Genomic DNA, 22,447 nt, shown 5'->3' with positions numbered 1-22,447 from the left:
AAAACTAGTCATTCTCTTTGGTAGGCTTTCTTCTCAGGAAGTTAACCTCGCCAACTACCGCGAACGGAAGCTTTTTGACCTATGAGGGATCCGTAAAACCTCGCGATACGCGCAGCTCGCGGGGAAGCTGTCATGGCTGCGCCTGTATAGAACCACGGGGTTCTGACCTCAGGTGAGTGGGCGACGAGCATAGGCGGGAACAGTTGGCAGCCCTGTACCATAGACTTCTTGCTTTTTGGAGAAAAGTCTCAGGAGTTGCTCGGGCATTAAGTTTAGGGAGGTGGGTTAATATTGGGTGGCTCAGCACTGGCTCCTAACATTTTCTGAGATCTGGTGATACTGGCTCATGTATCTATCTCCTAAGCGCAGGCCGCATGCAAGCGTCACTTTGGTTTATTGCTTCCTTTCCTCAGCGGTTCTACTTGTCCCAGTCCCTATTCTTACAAGTCCGGGTTTGGCAGTTGCTAAATCTTCATGTTGAAAAGTATCCGTCATGGGGGGTAGGAGGGAGGGGAAAGTGGGTGATGGGCACTGAGGAGGGCACCTGTTGGGATGAGCACTGGGTGTTGTATGGAAACCAATTTGACAATAAATTTCATTTAAAAAAAAAAAAAAAAGTATCCGCCAACGTTAAAACTTTCTCATTGAAGATCTCTCCAGGCAATGGTAACATAAAATTCCTTTCTTAAAAGGAAACTTTGTGGGAACACTTTCCACCAGAAATCCCACTCTACTTATTTATTTTTAAAACTCATTTATACGATGACTACTTCCAAAGTAACCTGGCTTCTCTGAGACAGTGTACACATTGGTGGATGTGGAGGAAGCCCATGTTGGTAAAGCACTTTTACCGTTTTAATCTTTAATGTCTCCATAGGTTCTCACTTTAGTCTCTGTTAAATTCATTTCGTTTCTTTAAGTAAAAGTTTTGCTTTGATTTGTATTCCTTTTATAACCCTTTCCCCCACAGGAAAACAACGGCATGTCTTCTCTTTCACTCATAGAAGTGGCATTTGTGTTACATAGACTACTTTAAAGCGAGTTGAAAGTGTTTGAGTGGATAGCAAAATGATGAACAGAGCAAGTTCCTTTTTATGGAACCTCAGACAATTCAGTACTTTCGTTCCAACAAGCAGAACTATGAGGCTGTATCCTTTGGGATTTTCCAGACCCAGAATTGTTTTTTCATACAATTCAAACCTAAGAAACCTTCTCTTAAGTGACTTTGGCAATAGAGTGCAGTCATCTATTAGGTACCTTTTTCAGGATGCCTTAATTTTTAAATCAAGAGACGACTTTCAAACAAAGGGCGTAAGCACTGAAACAGTCCTTACAGTTAGCAGAGTGCTTTGTCCTAGAAGACTCTCCTTTGATTCAAAACACTCTCTTTTCTCTGACGAGGGACTGAAGATAAACTTTCATCACGAGGCCTCCAATGAAGATGTTCTCACCAAGGAAACAAAACCAACCCCTGTCAACTATAGAAAACTGTCTCGGGAGTGTAGTTCTCTGAGTGATGTGTTAGATACATTTTCAGAAGCATCTACTTTCCCCAGTAGTAACTATATTTCAGCAATGTGGACCATTGCCAAAAGGATGTCTGATGACCAGAAACGCATTGAGAAACAACTGATGTTTAACCACCCTGCATTTAGCCAACTGTGTGAACAAGTGATGAGAGAAGCCAAGATCATGCACTGTGACCACCTGCTGTTCAGTCTTCATGCTGTAGTGAAGCTGGGAATTCCTCAGAACAGTCTGCTGGTACAGACTTTGCTGAGAGTGGTCCAGGTAAAATCAAAAGGCGACTTAAATATCGTTTTTCTCGACATGGCATACTTTGAAAGACTGAGGGGAAATAGAGAAGTATCCTCCTTGGAAGAGATTATCAGTGGAATGGTAGTTTATATTTGTTTTTGCATATATGTGATTTAGAAACCTTAAGTTGACTGGGCCTTTCCTTCCTTTTGCTATGGACATTTATGAAAGCTTGTGCCGTTTTTTCTTCTCCAGAGTTAACCAATAGTGAGGACTAAAATGAGGAGAGATACAAAACATACAAGGAAATGTTGGTTAGTGGAAGGCAGGAGAGAAGGGAAGAGGGGAGAACTAATATTTGTTGAGTACCTGCACTTTTTCCTAGTTTAATTAATCCTCTCAATAGCCCTGCAAGGTCGATGTTTACCTCAGTTTTGCAGATGAAAAAACAGAGTTGATGATGTTAAACAACTTGGCTAAAGTCAGACAGCTAGTGGATTCATTTATTCATACAATTAACATTTATTTCGTATCAATAGTGTATCAGTTACTGCAGTTGCTACTAGAGAGAAAGATTTAGGAGACCTCATTCCTGTTTTCCCTATGGAAAGGGAAAGGGAAGGGAAGACAAATATTTTGTAGGCAATTATAAAAATAACCAACATTCGTTTAATAACTCGTACATTTACTAAATTATAGGCACTGTGCTGAGTGCAAGGGGATATAATTATGAACAAAATAACGGCCGCATGGAGCTTTAAGTGCAATGAAGGAAAACTATAGTCTTGTAAGAGTGTGTAACAGACTTAACAGCTTAGTCAGGAGATGGCTTTCATGATGGGAAGAAGAGACAGGGGAGGAGGGTACAGGGTTAGTGTTTGAGGCAGAGACACACGTACAAAGTTTGAAAACAGAATTGTCTCATATAATCCTCAGTGTAGCCTTTAAAATATGTACTACTGGGGCGCCTGGGTGAGTCAGTGGGTTAAGCGCCAGACTTCGGCTCGGGTCACGATCTCACGATTTGTGGGTTCAAGCCCCACGTCAGGCTCTGTGCTGACGGCTCAGAGCCTGGCGCCTACTTTGGATTCTGTGTCTCCCTCTCTCTCTGCTCCTCCCCCACTCACGCTTTGTCTCTCAAAAATCAATAAACATTAAAAAAATTTTTTTAAATAGATGCTATCATCTTACTAATGATTAGTAAATTGAGGCTTAGAGAGGTTAAATAACCTGGCCGAAGTTACCTTTCTGTGAATGTCACTCTTTGTAGGTCTTGGTTTGCTGAGTAAATTAGCAAATACCTAGTTCATAGTAGAACAAGGATTCAAGCCCAGTAGGAGATGATATCTAAGTTGAACGAGCAGCAGCTTGTGAGAGATTGATAGTGAAAGGGATGGTATTTGAAGCAGAGAAGATTGCCTATTCAGAAGAGAAGTTTGGCAGGTTTGGGGGAGCTGGAAGTAGTTCAGTGGTGCTGAAGTATAGAATATCGGGGTTGTGTGTTTGAGGTAGAACGGAGGAAACGTGTAATTGTGGTCAAGGAGGAGGGGTTATGCGTACAGAGGCAAGACTGAGACTGGAAAGGGGGGCGGAGCTCAATCATGAAGAGCCTTTTATGTCTGGGTAAGGAGTTTGGAGTTATCCTATAGGCAGTGGGGATCCATGAAGTATTTTAAGCAAAGTGTCAACATGTTCAAATTTATATTCTAGATCACTGTATGAGTGGAAACACCACCAGATGTGATGATGAAATGAGAGCCCATTCAACTAATTGTGTACCTTTTAAGGGTGGACCTCTCGTCTTTTAAACTCAATGATCAGGATTAAATAATTTTTTAATTTCTTTTTTATTTAATTTTTTTAATGTTTATTTATTTTTGAGAGAGAGAGAGAGAGAGAGAGAGACAGAGCATGAGCAGGGGTGGGGCAGAGAGAGAGAGGGAGACACAGAATCCGAAGCAGGCTCCAGGCCCTGAGCTGTCAGCACAGAACCTGATGTGGAGCTCAAATCCACAGACTGTGAGATCATGACCTGAGTGGAAGTCAGACACTTAACCGACTGAGCCACTCAGGTGTCCCAATAATTTTTAAATTTCTTGAGGATGATCTCACGTGTAGTCCTTCCTATTATAGAATTGAAGAATTAAGCTCATAGGCATATAACTGTGTTTAACTTTTTATGTTACTCTGATTTCCATCCATCCTTCATTAAGAATGAGTTTTGATTTGTGTGTGTGTGTGCTTAAACCACAGAATATGCCTTTATTCTATTTATTTGGTAGACTGTGTTCTCTGCACAGTTATTTAAAAGTGATTCCAGTTAGTCACCACCTGGTTAGCAATGCTCTTACTGGATTTTGGACAAGTATCCCCATCAGCTTAGCCTCTGCATTGGTGAGGTATGAGCAGTGGATATTTGGAGTCAGTATATCTTTAGGTACAGTTGTGTCTTGCTGACCTGTTGGAATGTTGTAAAGACAGTTTGGCTGGAGATGAAAGCTCAGTATGTCATTGCTGAATTTGTCCTTCAGTCACTTGGTCTTTCCTTTCACAGCGGATAATGATGGAATGTTGCAAATTGATATGGAAACCCTCCCATGGGAATGAGACCTTTCTTTTTCTTTCGGCCTTCTCCATTTCTTCTCATTACCTGGTTCTAACCTAAGACTTTGTGCCTTGTTGGTCATGCCATTTTAGCAGAAGAGCATACCTCTTGCAGCCCAAGTTTTCTCACATGTGTTCACAACTACTTTTGTGAGGTGTATGAACCGGTTGTGATTAAGTCGTAGAGTACTAGATACACTGTGTTGTCACTATTAACTTTCCGAATTATGCCCACCGCCATTCCTAGAATCTAGATTAGTACCCTAATCCAGGAGATCTGAGAGATGGAGCTGGGGGCCTGGAGCCCCCCTTGGGACCCAGTGGTAAAATGTGATAGCAGATGTGGACCAGAAGATTCACAACTGAAGCTACGATATGATAACCGGGAAAGGACAGAGAGAAATTGTAAGAGAACAGCTATCTGAGTTTCTTTGGGGATGGACAGGTTACCGTGTATACCTCAGTAGCTCTTACGTTACTGCATTTGCTGTCTTCATGCTGAACTTGAGTCCTAAGAAGAAGTCAAAATAATGTTTGATAAAAGTTACTTCAGAAGCTTCTGAATATGATCAGTACCAAATGGATTTTCAGTGGTAATGATGAATGTAAAAAGTGTTGGTGCACAAAAGCGTGTGTTGGTTATTTGGGAAATTCACTACATAATACATTTCATTTCCCAAAGATGTTGTTTCTTGTGGGCTGGCTATGAATTATTGGTTTGATACTTAGTCATATAATTGAAAGCATCAGTTCAGCAGTTTTGCTTTGGTGAGATCGTCTGCTCTGGGCTTATCATCTGCAGTGTTCTTGTAATTATATTTCAATAGGAACGTATCAATGAGTGTGATGAGAAATGTCTTTCAGTTTTGTCAACTGTTTTAGAGGCAATGGAGCCATGCAAGAATGTGGATGTTCTTCGAGCAGGAGTGCGGTGAGTCCTGTCTTACGCTTTCTTCATGTGGCATTCTCTATCCCTTTTATATCTCCAATCAAAAACCAAGAGGAAAGCTGACCTGCCTTTTTTGGGTGGGGGGAGACTTTGTTGTAGTATAATCTTCAGTACCTTAGTAAACTTCAAATCCTGACTCTGGATCAGGAAAAGCTAGAAATAATACTTCTTTTAGGGTCTACCATTAAAAAAAAGTGTGGGTAATAGTGAATTCTAAATTGATCTTAAAACACAGTACTGATGTGGGCTGGGGGAGAATTGACATGTGTTCCGCTCATCACGGTCATTTGGGCACCATGGGGAGGTTACGTGTCGCTGACTTGGCCTGAAAAGGGGCTTGAGTTTTATAATTTATAAAATTGCTGCACCTGATCTGTTGCCATAGGTCTGTGAGGATAGTAGTTAGTTTCCTTTTTCATTGACTGTGCATTGGGATGTCTTATTATAATCTCCTGATGTGATTTGTTTATTCATAATGGTAGCAGAATAATGTGAGAGGACAGTGCTGGGCTGGCCCTGCATCTTTAACTACTTACACTCCCCCGTGGGAAGGCACATTATTTTTATGGGCTTCATCTTCCTTGCCTAGAATTAGGAGCAGGACCAAATGACTTCTAAGATAACTTTGGTTTTCAGATACTAGAATTGTGGTGTTTATTGTGTATAATTACAGGATACTAGCCGATCAGCAAGTCTGGAAAATTGAACGTGTCTTCACATTACAAGTTGTGATGAAATGTGTTGGAAAAGACGCACCAATTGCTCTTAAAAGGAAACTGGAGGTAAACACATTTTGGATTTCCTCTAGCGGCAGGATTTGAAAAAAAAAATTTCTTACGACCTGCTATCAGTTCCTGAAGTCAGTTTTTTAGGAGGACATTGTTGTGCTTTTGGGTTATAACTTTGCTAAAGTGAAATAATAGATGCAGATTTATATTTTTTGTATATACAAATATATGTGTTTAACCTGTGTATCTATTTGAGTCATTCTGCTCAAACTTTATCCTTTTTACTTAAAGATAAATTTACTTTACTTTGCCACAAGTTATAAATTAAAGTTTGTTTTCTTTAGATGAAAGCCTTGAGAGAATTAGACAGGTTTTCTGATTTGAATAGCCAGCACATGTTTGAGGCTTTAGCTGCCATGAATCACCGCTCTATTACACTTCTGAATGAATGCAGTAAGATGGTCCTAGGTAAGAGGAATTTTTCTTTCATGATTCTTAGCATCTGACCTACTGTTGAGGACTGTATTTGTTTTGTTTGTCTTAAGATCTTTGCTGTTATACAGACACTATCTGATGATATGATTAGATCTGAATTTTATTTTTGCCTTTGTTTTTTACAAAGTACAGTGCTATTTTTTTTTTTTCTAAAGAAACAAAAGTATCGAGTGTAGAGTATCTTGGATGTTACGTTCAAAGCCATGTGGTAATTTTTGTTTGTTTATTTAACTCATTCTTAAAGGTAATATCCATGGGAGTCCTTTTAAAGTATTGATCAACATACTGCAGTCTTGCAGAGACCTCCGATACCGTAATTTAGATCTTTTTAAGGGAATAGCAGATTATGTGGCTACAACTATTGACATCTGGAAGTTAAAACAAGTAAGTTTGTTAGCAGTTTAGAATAAGCCTCAGAAACTTGGGAGAAGCATATCAATTCATTTCCCATTCTGAGTATTTCTCTATCAGCTTTATAGCAGTTAATAGAGCAAAATATTCCAATGTTGGATTTACTTTTGAAAAATCAGCTCCTTATCATTTATGTCTAGGAGTTACCTGTTAATATACTATTCAATCTTTTGACTATCTTTCTGAAATAAAAATTATATTGTCCAAAGTTTGCTCTTCTATTTGTTTTTCAAAAAAAACCAGTTGTGTGGTACTCTGGATAATTAGGATTATTTCTGTTTCTGCTTTCACTTTTTTAGATTTAGAATAATAAAAATGGGTAATGTGACAGGCTTATGCATTTGGAAGAATAAAATGCCATTACTTAATGATCATGCCTATTTTCTATTTATGAAAAGTTGTCTTGTTTCCTCCAGAGTAAGAACCTTTAAATTTGGGGGCTGTGTTAGCAATATAAATATCTAGAAGCAGCTGGTAAAAATTTCTTTTTGTGACGAAGCAGTGGTAATTGCGTTAGATCACTAGATTCACTTTACCTTGGAGGGTAAAGTATATATTGAGATTGCCATGGAAATTTTCTTTGGAAAGAGAAGCACTAATTGTGAGAAGTTCCAAGAGGAAAATGAGAAGTGGACTGGAAATTTTAATTTAATCATAGTATTTCATCTCTGTTCTCATTTGTACAGCTCAATGTGGAATAGAGAAATTTTTGAGTTCCCTCTTACATGTTCTCTCTTCCTTTTGGATGTAGGAAGTGTCTGGGTTTGGAAGAGGGAATAGTTCAAAATGATTCAGTCATTTTGAAAAACCTCAGAAAAGGTGTATTTAAAGTAGTTTTCATATCTGTTGTATGAAAAACCTATAGGAAATGATTTAGAAATATGGAAACCATTGTATGCTCTGGTTCTCAGCTTATAAAAAGATAGTATTAATATCTGATTCAAGAATTACTGGAACAGATTTCGTGAGGAAGAGAGAACTGTTTCTTTGTGGAGAATATTCTCTTCAGACAGTTCTATTGCTGTTTAAATTTTTTGAGATCTAAAACGATTACTGGTAGCATACTATAATTATTAAAAGTTTTTCCTCAATTCACTCTTTTAAAGGTTCTCTTTCTCCTCATTTTACTTGAAGACCTTGGCTTCCGACATACTGATTTGATGGACTTGTTCATGAAAAAAGTGATAGATGATCCTGCTTCTCTAAACATGAAAAGCATTATCTCTATTCTTCACGTGTATTCTTCTCTCAATCACTTCTACAAATGCCAGACCCAAGAGTATGTACTTTTTTTTTTTTAATTTGTTTATTGCTGCATAACATACTTCAAGAGAAGATTACATATTATCATAATCTTAATGGATTGTTACAAGTGAACAGATCCATGGTCATTATCTATATCAACAAATAAAACATTAGTATACTTTATTTGAGAAGTTAAACAGAACTTTATTTTATTTTATTTTTGCTGTTCTTTTTTCTTTTTTGCCTTGCTTGTTTCTTTGTTCATTATGACATATTTGTTAATTCAGCATAGGAGTCTTCATTTCAAACTCTCCCAGCTTATTGCCTCAGCTCCTGAGTTCATAGTTCAATTTTCACTCTGACTATTCAATTGGTCCCAGACTACTGCTTTCTATAATTTTCATTTTTAACCACAACCATGCACTTCTGTTAAATACAGCAGCTCCTCAGACGTGCTGGGCTCTTTCATACCTCTGCTTTCCACCCAGAACATCTTTTCTCCCTTTCTAGATCAGATTGGATTCACTGAAACCCAAAATGCATATAAAATGTCACTTGCTAGAAGAGTGATTAAAAGCCCAGACTCCGGAGTCTGCTTAGGTTTGAATCTCAGCTCTGCCATTTGTTAGCTACTTAACTGTCAGCAAGTTACTTGTCTGTGCCTCAGTTTCATCATCTATTAAAATGGGGATCAGAAGTAAGAATTATTTCTAATCACATTGGGTTGTTATGAGGATTAAATGAGTTAACCTGTGTTAGGTTCTTAAAGCAGTGCCCGGCACATAGTAATTGTTAGATTACAAAAAAAACTTACAGCGTAGGTCACAGGCTGGCAGGAATAAACTAGGGCAGTTCTGAGGGTCTCAGTGGCAAGAGTCACAGGCCATCACTTTGCCATCAGGTAACTTACTTGACTGCAGCTGCTTTCTGTCCCTGTGGTTTTCCCTCAGGATTCAAATTTCTAAAACAGCAAGTCTGGTTGACTGGGTTTGGGTCACATGCCCGTCGCTTTGGAGCACGTAACCCAAGAATTCTTGGCCCACTGAAAAGCAGCTGCCCACTATACCCTCCATCGTACTGAAAAACTCAGTCTGTGCTGCATTTCCCATGCCTTCCCTACTTGTCCCCATCAGAGCCCTTGTGCTTGTCATATCTATGAATCTCCGGTGGAGCCCTGACACAGAGTTGTAATCACTTATCAATAAGCCTGTCTCTGCTTCTCAGTTGGAAAGCTCTCTAGGGTGAGGCCCAGGTTCTTGTTATTCTGAACTGAGCACAAGACCTGGCACTGAATAGGCATCTAATAAAGGTTTAAAAGTACCCCCAAATTTGGTCTTTCTCTACTCCCACGCTTGTCTTTGAGGCTGGCTCCCATGTACCTCCTGCACTTTCTTGACAAACACCGTCAAGCAGTGATAATTAAAACTCCAGAAACAGCTGCACAGATTCCATGGTATTAGGAGAAAAAGCACTGGGTGGTTAGGGAGTTTTTCAGCCTATTGTAAGCATTGCAAGAGACAACTTGGTCGAAATTGTTACATTGTGTTCCCTGTTCTTCTACCCCGCTTAAGGAGACAGGGCTGGATATCCAGAGGAAGGCAGTAAATGGTAGGTACCAAATGAACACTCTCCGGAAGAGAGAGAAAGGATGCTGGGGTCTTAGGCTGTAGTGGCAAGATTTTAAAAGCAGGCCAGCTCAGAGCATTTGGGAAATAAGTTGACTGGAAGAGAGCGGTAGAAGATTTGGCTGAGCGTATTGTATATCCACATGTTGTACGTTAATCATTTTGTTTATGTGATGGCCTCTGGGAGACAGGGTGTGTTAAATCCAGAATATGTTCCTGGGTTTGAAACCCAAGGAAGAAAACATTGTAACGGTTAAGCTGTCCTTTCAGTCCTTTGGTTTCTTCTTGATCTGTATTTACCACCCTGTAAATAATCCCAGATTTGCATCTCTGGTCCTTAGTGTGCCTCTGGACTCCAGGACTTCTGTGGTTTGCATGTGGTCATCATGTATCTTCTTCCTCTTCTTTCTCTTTCTTTTCTTCCTCCTCTTCTCCCCCCTTCCTCTTCCTCCTCCAGCAGTTATTTACTGTTTACTAAATACTATGTGAAGTGATGTTTTAAACCACTTTATTGAGGTCTGATTAACACGTAAAAAACTACATGTTTAATGCACCCAACAGGGTGAGTTTTTAACTCATTATTCTTGATTCTTTTCTGCTAACCTTCTCTTTCTCATGTCTTCCTCATCTAAATTTGTTTATTTAGTCAGAAAACGTATACTGAGCACGTGGCTACTTAGGACAAAGATGAATGAGACACATCCTTTTTTTTTTTTTAAGATTTTATTTTTAAGTAATCTCTATATGCAACGTGGGACTTGAACTCATAACCATAAGATCAAGGGTCCCGTGCCCTTCCCACCGAGCCAGCCAGGCGCCCCAAGACACAATCCTTTTTTGCCAGGATTCTATGTAATGGGTAAGGTAGATTTTGGCAATTGAATACAGCATAGAAATTGGAGTGAGAGAATTTTATGCAGGATAAATGGCAATAGAGGAAGACTGTGCCAGGACACTAGCCAGCCTGGTGACCTGGAAGTTCAGGATGAATGCCAAGCAGTGCTGCCTGGAGAGGTGGTTCCTAAGCAGATCTTAGAAGATGGAGCAGTAGGAGGTAACCATAGGAAGATAAGCAGGAAGGAAGATTCTGAGCAGAAAGGACTCCATATTCAGTCTGGGAGGAAAGAAACAGCAGAGCATGTGCAGGCAAGGACGCGTAGTTGGGTGCTGCTAAAACACGAGGAACGGCAGGAATGGGATGAGAAGATTCGAGAGGTGATCAGCACCCAGGCTCCAGAAGCGGTCATCTGCAGCCCGCCCTTTCTCGCCTTACTGCCTTCTCTGGGATCTTTCCCCTTCTTCCCATCCCATTGTAACTCCCACAGTCCTGCTCAGCCTGCCCTGGCCTCCACTGTCTCCCTCACCCCCTCCTGCTGCCCCTGGGACCTACCAGCTGATCTGAGACTTTTTCCTCTACAGGCTCACTGTGCAAAGGGCTCGTTCACGGGCGCGCTTGCCTTTGCTCTGCACCGTGGCCCCACCAGCTCCTTACAATAGCACAGATAGCACGCGCTTTCAGGGCTCCATTTCTTTGCTCAGTTTCAAATGATCTTCCCTTCTCCTGTCTTTTCCACTTGTTGAAATTCTCTTTATCCCCAAAGCTCTATCTACTTACTTTGCTGTGTGCTATCTCAGTACTTTGCATGTCCCATAATGATAGATAGCTGCTGTCTAAGATTCTGACTGACCTGGGTTCAGAACCTGCCTGTGCTGTTTATCACCAGTGTCACCCTGGGCAAGTGACCTCACCTACCGTGCTCTTTCCTCTCTTCATGCATGTTTAACTGCTTTGTTACACTGTATAACACTGGTTCTGGGTGGTAGGATTAGGCTTGCAGTTCTTTTACTTTTAACTCAGAATATTGATAGCTGGAGAATCTACAGTGGTGTTTCAGGCCTTACAGACATACTCATTGTACAAATCCAGTATCATGGTTAAAAGGCTCTGGAGCCTGACAACTTGGGTTCCAACACTGTCTCTGCTACTTCCTGGCTGTTTTTTCTTGGACAAGTTCTTCAACCTCAATGAACCTTTTACTTGTCTTTTTTTAAGAGGATAATAAGAATACCTACCCCATAAAGCTTTAGTAGTGATTAAATGAGTTAAAGCCTATGAAGTATTTGCTCTGTATAAGACATATGACAGTAGTTCACTAGCATTTATTGAGAATCTATATTTATTATGAGGTAGCCACCTGACCTGAGGGACATGTGAATACTTCCTGCCAGTCTGATTTTCTTACTTCCTTTCTTTGGACTCCTTAAAGCCATCGGTTCTCTGGCACCTAACTCGCCTCACCATGACCTTGTGTTCTGTTCATGTTTGAAAGCTGACTTTTCTTTGTTCCCCTGAAGGTTCCAGGAAGCTATGGCTCGTTCTCTGACTGGTTACCTTCACCACATCTCTTCTGAAAACCTCTTGAAAGCTGTGTCTTCATTTTGCTTGATGAACCATTTTCCCCTGGCCCTTATTAATCAGCTTCTCCAAAAGGACATCATCAATGAGCTGCTGACATCAGGTATGGCGTCGGTGTACAATGGTGACTAAAATAAGGCAATACCCTGGCTGCCTTGTGATTCCGAACGGGGTCATAGGTGGAGCAGATGCTACTGAGGACAGCACCACAAATGATGAAGTTGAAGTCCGATGCTTTAAACCAGCAAACCAGCCTCCTCTAATGACAAATCCCAGATACAGAAGGCAAGGATAAGAAACACGTCGTCATTGTTCCTTTTTTTAAAAATTTTTTTCTTAATGTTTTTTTAAATTTTTAAATTTTTTAATTTATTTTTGAGACAGAGAGAGACAGAGCATGAGCAGGGAAGGGGCAGAGAGACAGGGAGACACAGAATCGGAAGCAGGCTCCAGGCTCTGAGCCATCAGCCCAGAGCCCGACCCGGGCCTCGAACTCACAGACCGCGAGATCGTGACCTGAGCTGAAGTCGGACGCTTAACCGACTGAGCCACCCAGGCGCCCCCGTTGTTCCTTTTATTTACACTGTCTGCACCTGTACAAAGGCCGAGTGTTCAAGGTGTTCTCTATGCCTTGATCAGAGATGTTTGTAATTCCTAATCCTTACGTATCACCTTTGAAGCCAAGTTCAGTCAGCTTCTGCAGCTCTAAACACTTTATCACTCGTGGCCTACAATGAGGATACACCCCCTAGGTCAAGCAATCAAATAGTTCCCAAAGTAGTGAATTTATTTACTCTTGAAACGAAATTAATTGTTGACTTTTGGTCTTTTATATTAAGCAAAGAAAAACAATATCTGGCCGGATGTACAAAATTTGATCATGTGTCTGAGAACAGAGAAGTTTAAATTCTTTGAAAAAACAATGTTAGGAAATTCTGAAGTTGAATTGTGAAGGAGGAACGCCACGTGCTGATTTTTTTTAAGCGGTTACTGTGGGGGAAGCAGCCTTGAACCCAGGAAACCTGGATTCTAGTCCCGACTTTGCCTTTGGGTAATCATGAGGCACTTGAACATTCCTGGGCATTCCCTCATCACTCAGTGAAGAGTTTAGACTAAATCACCTTGAGAGAGATTTTAAACTGTAAGAGGTCATCAAATACTGATCTAGACACTGGGAACTGATCTAGACTGAACTGATATGGGCACTGATCTAGACTCTGGGAACTAGGGAGACACGAAGACTCCTCTCGATAGGAAACAAATAATCAGAAACATACGTACGTGAATAGAATGTCTTAACTGTGGCACTAGTGTTTTTTGGTAACTAAATATTTTTTCTTAACTCTAGATTTTCTTTCTCTTTTTTTTAGGTGACATAGAGAGGAACGTTCACAAACTTCGTATTTTGGCCGCTTGCCTAAAACTTGACACTTCTTGTCCCAAGGCCATAGACTTAGCGCTGCCGCCGCTGCCTTCCACACCGCTATCTCCAAACGCGAAGGTGGCAGAAGCACTAAGTAGCCTCCTGGGAGAAGGATACTTCTTAAGAAATGTACAGTTGCCACATAATTACCATATCGGTATGGGGCTTTATGACATTTTCCTCTATCGTATTTTATTTATTTTCCTTTATTTTGGACAAAGATGGGTTTTCCGCAGCAGGTTAGTGCGGCGTTGGCCCCAGACTGGGCTGCCTGATTTGGGCTCTTGCTCTGTGCGTACTCGTGCTGCGTTTTCGGGCCCTCCCCAGCCCCCGGCCCCTTGTCCGTGAAGCGGCAGTAAACGTGGTGCCCACCTCCTAGGGTTCCTATGGTGAATAAATGAGATTATACGTGTGAAATCCAGGCTAGAGTCTGGCACGTGGTAAGCTCGACATAGTTTTTGTCTGATGCCGTTATCGTTATTAGTAGTGGTAGCATACATTTTGAAACAGAAAATCACTTTGAGCAATGTTTGAAAAATTAATTCTTTTCTTTCAGATTTTGAAGTCAGAATGGATATTAACAGGAGTCAAGTGCTTCCATTTTCCCATATGGATGCGGTAACTTCTGCAGATATTCAAAGGTTGCTTGCATATGTTCATTTAAATCTTAATTCTCAAAGACTTCATAATAAGTGGCAGTAACAATACTAAGACCTTATATTTGTGTAGAACTTATAATGTACCAAGAGACTTCTCATCCATTAATCTCCTTAGGTGTAAATGTGGACATTGATTAAAGACAGTGGACTGGAGTTGAGCTGTTAAATAGGCAGTGTGTGTGTGTTTTTTTTTTAATAGGAAGTTTTTAAAAATCAGGTTTTAAAGCTGAATACTACAATAAAACAATGTCAACATAATTGAAACTATCAGTGCAGTATAAACTTTTGACAAGATAGTGTAATAGTCATCATAAAAAATGAAGGCATCTACGAAAATTAAATACCCAGTAAATGTTTTGTTCTACCACCAGGATCTTTCCAAAGGTAGAGAAACTTTAGCTTTTTAATGAAGTTGTATTGTGTATGGGTCAGACTGTATTGAAGTTAATCATAAGCCGTTTCCTTGACTCGCATACTACAAACCGTGTGTCTCTGGAGAATTGTGATACTGTGCCCCAGAGGATGTCCTGCCGAGCCAGTGAAGCAGGTGCTTCCGGTCATGTTGTGACACCCCGTGTTCGGTCAGCCTTCGTACAAAGGCTCTGCTAGGCCCTGCGGGGTGCACGAAGTAGAGGCAGACGTGGATCCCGACCCCGAGGAACCTGTCTCTCGATTGCTTTATAGGACATGCACGTAGGGAGAGTTATAGAAACAGATCTGTAGGCGTTCAAACTCTTAACCTGCTCATCCCTCTCCATTCTCATACGACTCTTTAACTTTACCCTTTTCTGCATCCATCTAGCTTGTTCCTTGTCCATCTGTTTCACTGTGATCTTCCCTGTACTGTCACCCATCTCCCCTGAAGGAATAGCTTTCTCTGTGACCTCTGTGAAAGCTAATTGTTCTTTTTCAGGTACTCCATTTTTCTGGCCTAATAAATGTACAAGCTTTCAGCCTAAAGTCCTGAGGAGAAGTAAGGAATGTGAGCATTCCTTTAAAAGATAAAATTTCTCTTATGTTATCTCAGATAACAGCCAAAGTATAACAGAAGAGAGAAAGGATACAAATGTCTTATTTTCCCCCCAGCCAACTTAATCTTTCCAAAAGGCCAAGAACAATGAAAAAACAAATTATGCCTTCCATATTTTGTTACACATACAGATTTTATCTTTTTAACAGTTTGGCCTTTCTCTTAGCGTTTCCTGTTTTGTATTTGGTCTCTCTGGTTTTCAGATGCTGCTCTCTCTGGACCATGTGTATACAAGGAGATCATTTGCCATTTCGTTTTTCTACATCAGTACTTCTAGTAGCATAAATAATTATATTCGGGTCAGAGATTGAACACTGCACAGGAAAGCCTTGAAATGCTTTCCTATCTGGATATTTTCCTCATCAAGAATGTAGCCATCCTTGAAGGTGGTTGAGGGATAGCTGCGTAAAGCATTATTGCAAGCTTTTGGTTTCTAAAGCAGCCTTCATGTACTGGAGTGTTTGTAAAGGCCGAGTAACAAGGAGGTGGAGGGCAGGAGGGGCAGTGGGGAATGGTGAGGCCTATGGTTGGCAGAGAGCTCAGCCATGAAATCTGCAAAGAACAGGAGCACAGCAGATTGTACGTGCAGTCTCATTAATAACGGGTCTCCGTTTGTGCATTTTTGTTTTCAGAGTAGCTGTGCTGTGTGTTCCTAGATCTACTTACTGTTTGGATTTAACCCACCCCAGAGGATTCCTTGCTATGAAAATGCGGCATTTGAAAGTAATGGGTTTTCATGTAATCTTGGTAAGAAGAAAATGCACACGAGATACTCTTCAGTGACTGATGTCTGTTCTGCTGGGGATGTTGTGGTTGGGGGTGGTCACAAGGACTCTAGGGGAATCGTCAGCAGTATTGCAGTAATTCTTTGGAAAAGAACATTTCTGTACGTGATTTGGTTTTTACTCAGCTGATAGCTGTCATTTACTAGGAGTTTTATAAATGCTACATTTGGTCAACTTTAATCCTTTTTGGTAAGAGGAAAAATTTCTTATTTAAGACCCATGATATCATATTCATTTCCCAGAGTTCCTTAAGGGAAGGAAAGATGAGAATTTAAGCTTTGTTTTCATGGGCTGGTGTGAGGCTACTGTAGGAAGTATGTCTCCAGGAAAAGCTAGCTGCTTGTAAGAGGGGAGCTCACATCTCATCTTGATTCCAACTCCACAGCTTTGCGTGACCAGCCTTTCCAGATGTCTCTGTATGGAGCAAGAACCTTGTGAATGAGTTTATATATATGTTAGCGTTGGGATCTAATTGCCACTCATTTGGTCCTGCATATTATGTGAAATGTAAACATTCACATTTACATTATGATACTTTCCTATCCAAAAATGGATTACATGTATATTACTGAGGTTAAGATGCCACATTTCTCTTAATGGGCTACTGTTTAAGCTTTTTTCCCATAAGGGATATTGTATATATTCTAAGGAAGATTATCCCAAGAAAGGGATTTTTCCACCCTTTAGAGGACCTTAGTTTTTTAAATGTTTATTTATTTTTGAGAGGGGGGTGCAGAGAGAGAGGGAGACCGACAATCCCAAGCAGGGCCCCCGACATGGGGCTCTACCCCACAAACCATGAGATCATGACTTGAGCCTAAATCCAGAGTTGGATGCTTAACCATTTGGGCCACCCACGTGCCCCAGAGACCTTTAAACTTTTTAGAATTTTCACTGATAGAGCTTTCTTCAACCCTACCTAGCACATTCTCTTACTAACCCTTTAAAATATGAGTAATCATAAGATAGCACTTGCTTTAAAAATTTTTTCTTGTTAATGTTTTTATTTATTTTTGAGAGAGACAGAGACAGAATGCGAGTGGGTTAGGGGCAGAGAGAGAGGGAGACACAGAATCCGAAGCAGGCTCCAGGCTCTGAGCTGTCAGCACAGTGCCTGACACGGGGCTTGAACTCACGAGCTGTGAGATCATGACCTGAGCCGAAGTTGGACTCTCAATGGACTGAGCCACCCAGGCGCCCCAGCACTTGCTTTTGAAGAGCAGTTGGCTTGATATTACGTTGATATGCTTGGATCTCGAAACTAGCTTTTGTTTTGCCTGTTGTCTTCTTGCAAACTGATCATTTTCTCCTTTCTTTGGTAAGGTCCATAACTGGGAGATAGAAAGACTGCAGATGAAGGACGTAGTCACGTTTTTGAAGACTGAACTCTATTCAGCTGAAGCCTTTCCTACTGCTGATGTAAATCTGCAAAGCACGTGTTAAAATGGAAGCTGCCTTTTCATATTGGGAGACATAAATTTGTAAAATAACTTTAATAAAGACTGCAATTCAGTTGTCAGTGGAATCTACCTGACTAGTCACTATAACAAAAAGTATCACTTCAGTTCACTGTTAAAATTAATTTGAAGAGTGGGAGAAATGTTGTTATTGGCATTTTAGAAGGTGCTAAGAAAACTCCAGGGGGATCACTTTTCCAACCCAACCTGTTTCCTCCAGTGCACAGATATGTGACAGATTCATGAGGTTTTATTTTGGCTCGTGAGCTTTGATGCATTGAACACTGGCTTCTTAGTTGTGAAGGGCAGCAGCTAAGGTGGCACGGGCAGTCCTTGCGTTCGAGACCTGCGTGTTTGCACTCTTACTGTATACGCTGTTCTAGAATTCAGGCACGGACTGCGTTTTTAATCATTGGCCACGTGGCCATTGGACCCAGTGCTCAAATCACGGAATTTAAGAAATGATGTGACAAATGCCTGCAGGCCAGGCGTCTGCTTTTGTAACAGGCATTCTAGGTGGAAGTGGCTCGTGAGCCACACTAAGAACTGCACAGCGAAGACAGTACAGACATGGCAACGAGTCCAAATTTATTAAAACTGCTAGGCTGTGGGTTGCTGACATGTAACTGTTGTTGCCATTATTGAGGTCGTTCCTTTTCCCTTTCTTCCCCTCTCCCCACCATTTCAGGAAGTCTTTTAAATTAAATATATAGCTGAGCTATGTTGTGAGTCCGAGCTGAGGGCTATTTTTCAGTTATGTTTGTTCCTTTTTTTTTTCCCCTCAGAGAGAGAGTGTGAGCCGGAGAGGGACAGAGAGGAAGAGAGAGAATCCCAAGCAGGCTGCACACTCAGCATGAAGCCCAACGGGCTCAGTCTCACAACTGTGAGAACATGACCTGAGCTGAAATCAAGAGTTGGATGCTTAACCGGCTGAGCCACCTGGAGGTGCACTCCCCCCCATATTTTTCTTGTTTATTCCTTCATTGAAACATTTGTTCAAGGGGCGCCTGGGTGGCTCAGTCAGTTAAGTGTCCAACTTTGGCTCGAGTCATGATCTCACTGTTCTAGAATTCAAGCCCCTCATCGGGCTCTGTGCTGACAGCTTAAAGGCCTGCTTCAGATTCTGTGTGTGTCTCTCTCTCTGCCCCACCCCTGCTTGTGCTCTGTCTCTCTTTCTCAAAAATGAATAAATGTTAAAAAAAAAAAAAATTCAAATTTGCAGTATAGCTGTCTACCTAGTGTTTGACTCACTGTGGATATAGTGAATTTCATTTATGAAACCCGAGTGCCATGTAATTTGATAAGTATTTTATCCCAATGCAAAAGACTGGATGTTTCTGTCATCCCTCCTAATTCTTATGTTGAAACCTAACCCAAGCATGATGGTGTTTGAGGTAGAGCATTGGGAGGTGATTAATCCATGATGGTGGAGCCCTCATGAGTGGTGTTGGTCCTCCTAAAGAGACCCCAGAGAGCTCCCTTGGTGCTTCTGCCATTTGAGGACACAGAAGATGACCATCTGTGAGCCAGGAAGAGGGCCTCCACCAGACACAGTCTGCCAGAGCCTTGATCTCAAGACTTCTCAGCCTCCAGATCTGTTGAGAATTTTTGTTGTTTATAAACCACGCAACTAATGGCATTCTGTTAATATCAGCCCGGATGGACTAAGACACCCCAAATACACAGACATGCAATTATTGGACATCTTATTCTCTGCCAGACCCGGCCAAGTATTCAGATGTATTCTTTCCCAGTATGGTAACTCTCTTTATGATCCTCCTGGGGCCCCTGTTTCCTTATCTCTAAAACAAAGATAGATTATTTGCCACGACGATGCAGATCATAGGGCAGGGCTGGAGTGTGAGCCTGAGGTGACATGGGCTTAAGAGTCAAGGAACCCTGGAGTGGCAATAAAGCTCCAGCACAGGACTGCAACTCTTGAGGTTTTACCCACTTATCCAGCATTTAGAAAAGGTTTGGGGTGAAAGGAAGTTTAGCAATCATTTAACTCACCTCATTTTATGCATGAGGAGGTTAAAGCTCCAGGAACTTGATTTTCCTGGAGTCTAAGCCCCATCATTGATTGCTGCTGCTTCATTTCATCCTCTACTGCCCTTTAGCTTGGGTCTCAGCAGATCTGGATTCTGGCTTCAGATTGGACGGCACTTAGCTTTGTGGCCTCGGCCAAATGATTTTAACCCTTATAAGCTTCAGAATGAAGTTTGAAAATCTTTGACTAAAGAAACTAAAATTCATTCTTTAAATGTTTTGTGTATCTGTTGCTTCTAGTGGCTTAATTATGGCTCATAGTCAAAGGATTGGACAATTTTTTTTTTTTTTGAGAGAGAGGGGGACAGAGGATCCGAAGTGGGCTCTGTGCTGACAGCCGAGAGCCCAATGCGGAGCTCGAGCTCCCAAACCATGAGATCATGACCTGAGCCAAAGCTGGACGCTCAACTGACTTGAGTCACGCAGGTGCCCAGGATGGGACAGTTTTATGAATACTTGTAATTACCTTTTGGGGAAGTCATTTTCTTGCATCTGTACCAGTTGTCGTGGTACATAAAAAGGCATCTCTCTTTAAATAGGTATTACCAGTGTTGGCACTCTTCATTGGTTTTTGGTCTAAAAACAATCTTGTGAGACTCCAGGTATGGTGAAGGGGAAACGTTTAAGTAATAATATATGTCTTCTCAGGATAGAAACATTTACTTCCCATTCCAGGAGGATATTTACATATTCTCCTTTTCTGGTATTCAGTTGATCAAAACAAAACAAAACAAAACAAGCGAAAAAACCCAAACCACACACCCCCGGTTTGATTTCATGGACTCATTTCTCATACACTGAGAGGTTTCAATAAAAGGTGGGAGTTTATACATTCAAATTCTGACTGCTCTTGATCAAGTCACAAAACATTTTGTATCTTAGTACCACTAACTCCACTCTAGAAAGGATGAACCAACCTATTTTACTGTAACAACCAACCAAAGCATGAATGTGAAAGTTAGAAGTTGACGTGTTTATATAGACGGCTTGCTTCTGATGTAGTCTGTGGTAATCAGTCTTTCACCTCATGAAAGAAATTAGGTGATTAGAAAAGACTTCCATGGGGGCGCCTGGGTGGCGCAGTCGGTTAAGCGTCCGACTTCAGCCAGGTCACGATCTTGCTGTCCGTGAGTTCGAGCCCCGCGTCAGGCTCTGGGCTGATGGCTCGGAGCCTGGAGCCTGTTTCCGATTCTGTGTCTTCCTCTCTCTCTGCCCCTCCCCCGTTCATGCTCTGTCTCTCTCTGTCCCCCAAAAAATAAATAAAAAACGTTGAAAAAAAAAAAATAAAAAAAAAAGAGAAGACTTCCATGTTCTTTATACCTGATTCCGTGTTCAGACTCTGAGCTTTGTGTGTATTTGGAGCAGTGTCAAGATGATTATTATGATGATTTTATTCTTGGGCTTCTTTAAAATGTCTACTTATATTACATTCCATCAAGTATACACAAAGGTGAACATCAAGCTGAGGGGAAAATATAGATGACATATTTTCGACAGATAGCTAAAGAAAGAGCTCCTGTCAGTTGGTAAGAAACACTAACATAACAAAAGAAAAATGAGCAAAGAGCTGATCAACATGAAAAAATTTCAGTCAACTACTAATCAGAGACATGCACGTTCAAACAAATGAGGTATGTTTGCCTTTCAAATTAGCAGTGGTTTGTTTTTTTTTTTTTCCTTTTAAGAATTACAATGCTGCCATAGGTGTAATGAGGCACACACTTGTGTATACTGCTGGAGGAATGTAAATACCTTTGTGGAATGCATTTTGTGGCTTCCCTCCTGGATTTAAAAAAAGAAATAGCTTTATTGAAGCATAATTGACGATGAACTGCATATGTTTACAGTGTACAATTTGATCAGTTTTATCAGATTTTACATATAAAATATCACCACAATCAAGATCGTGAACATATCCACCACCCCTAAAAATTTCTTCCTTCTTTGCCCTTCCCTTTGTTCCCTGCAAACCACTGATCTGCTTTCTGTCTCTGTGGAATGTCCTTTGGGTGCATGCATCCAGAGTCTTAGAAATATTGATATGGATTGAAATTGACCAGCATTAGATTTTTAATGATCTTTGTGCCTATATGCATACAGAGTATATACGTGATAAATATTTGCATTACTCCTGCATTGTGTGTAAGGATTCTTATTGCTCCATTGATGTGATATTTCGCCACATATGAGCCAGACATTGAAAATTATGTGTGTTCATCATTACTGGAATATATATACTTTCTAAGCTCTTGCTACTCAGTGTGGTCCATGGACCCATGGTGTTGGCGTCATCTGGAAGGTTGATAGAGATGCAGAATCTTGGGACCCATCTCAAGACCTACTAACCAGAACCCATATTTTGACAATATCCCAGGTTAATGTATGCTCATTAAAATTTGAGAAGCACTGTTCTAAGACATCATTTTAATAGTTGTAAAATATCTGGATGTGCTACAATTTACTTGACGGGAAAAGTTTACAATGATATTAAATGGAAAAGCAAACACCAACTCCATATTGGGATCCGAATACTATTTTTAAAACATGCAGCTTAGGGGTGCCTGGGTGGCTCAGTCAGTTCAGGGTCCAACTCTTGATTTCAGCCCAGGTCATAATCTCACAGTTCATGAGTTTGAGCCCTTCATCGGGCTCTTCACTGACAGTCCAGAGCCTGCTTGGGATTCTCTCTCCTTCTCACTCTGCCTCTCTCTCTCTCAAAATAAATAAATAAAAAAAAATTTTCTTAGCAGCTTATATAATGCATAGTAGTACAGAAAAAGATAGGAAGGAAAGAGAGAAAGATGGAGAGAGTG

At 40.9% G+C, this 22,447-nt stretch overlaps 1 protein-coding gene across 1 annotated transcript; it reads left to right on the top strand.

Moving 5' to 3' along the window:
* The first annotated feature begins 10 nt into the window (after positions 1-10).
* Positions 11-17,647, top strand: FASTKD2 (FAST kinase domains 2). Its single transcript, XM_049615062.1, has 12 exons — positions 11-172; positions 971-1,791; positions 5,190-5,293; positions 5,985-6,093; positions 6,384-6,507; positions 6,779-6,918; positions 8,052-8,224; positions 12,171-12,334; positions 13,602-13,811; positions 14,211-14,295; positions 15,976-16,090; positions 17,452-17,647. The coding sequence occupies exons 2-12, from the start codon at positions 1,069-1,071 to the stop codon at positions 17,569-17,571; spliced, it is 2,067 nt and encodes a 688-aa protein (XP_049471019.1). The 5' UTR covers positions 11-172; positions 971-1,068; the 3' UTR covers positions 17,572-17,647.
* The last annotated feature ends 4,800 nt before the right edge of the window (positions 17,648-22,447 follow it).

This window comes from Panthera uncia (genome assembly GCF_023721935.1).
Source record: "Panthera uncia isolate 11264 chromosome C1 unlocalized genomic scaffold, Puncia_PCG_1.0 HiC_scaffold_3, whole genome shotgun sequence".
Classification (NCBI taxonomy): Eukaryota; Metazoa; Chordata; class Mammalia; order Carnivora; family Felidae; genus Panthera; species Panthera uncia.
The sequence above is the reverse complement of the archived record's forward strand: the minus strand, read 5'-3'. Positions and strand labels throughout refer to the sequence as shown.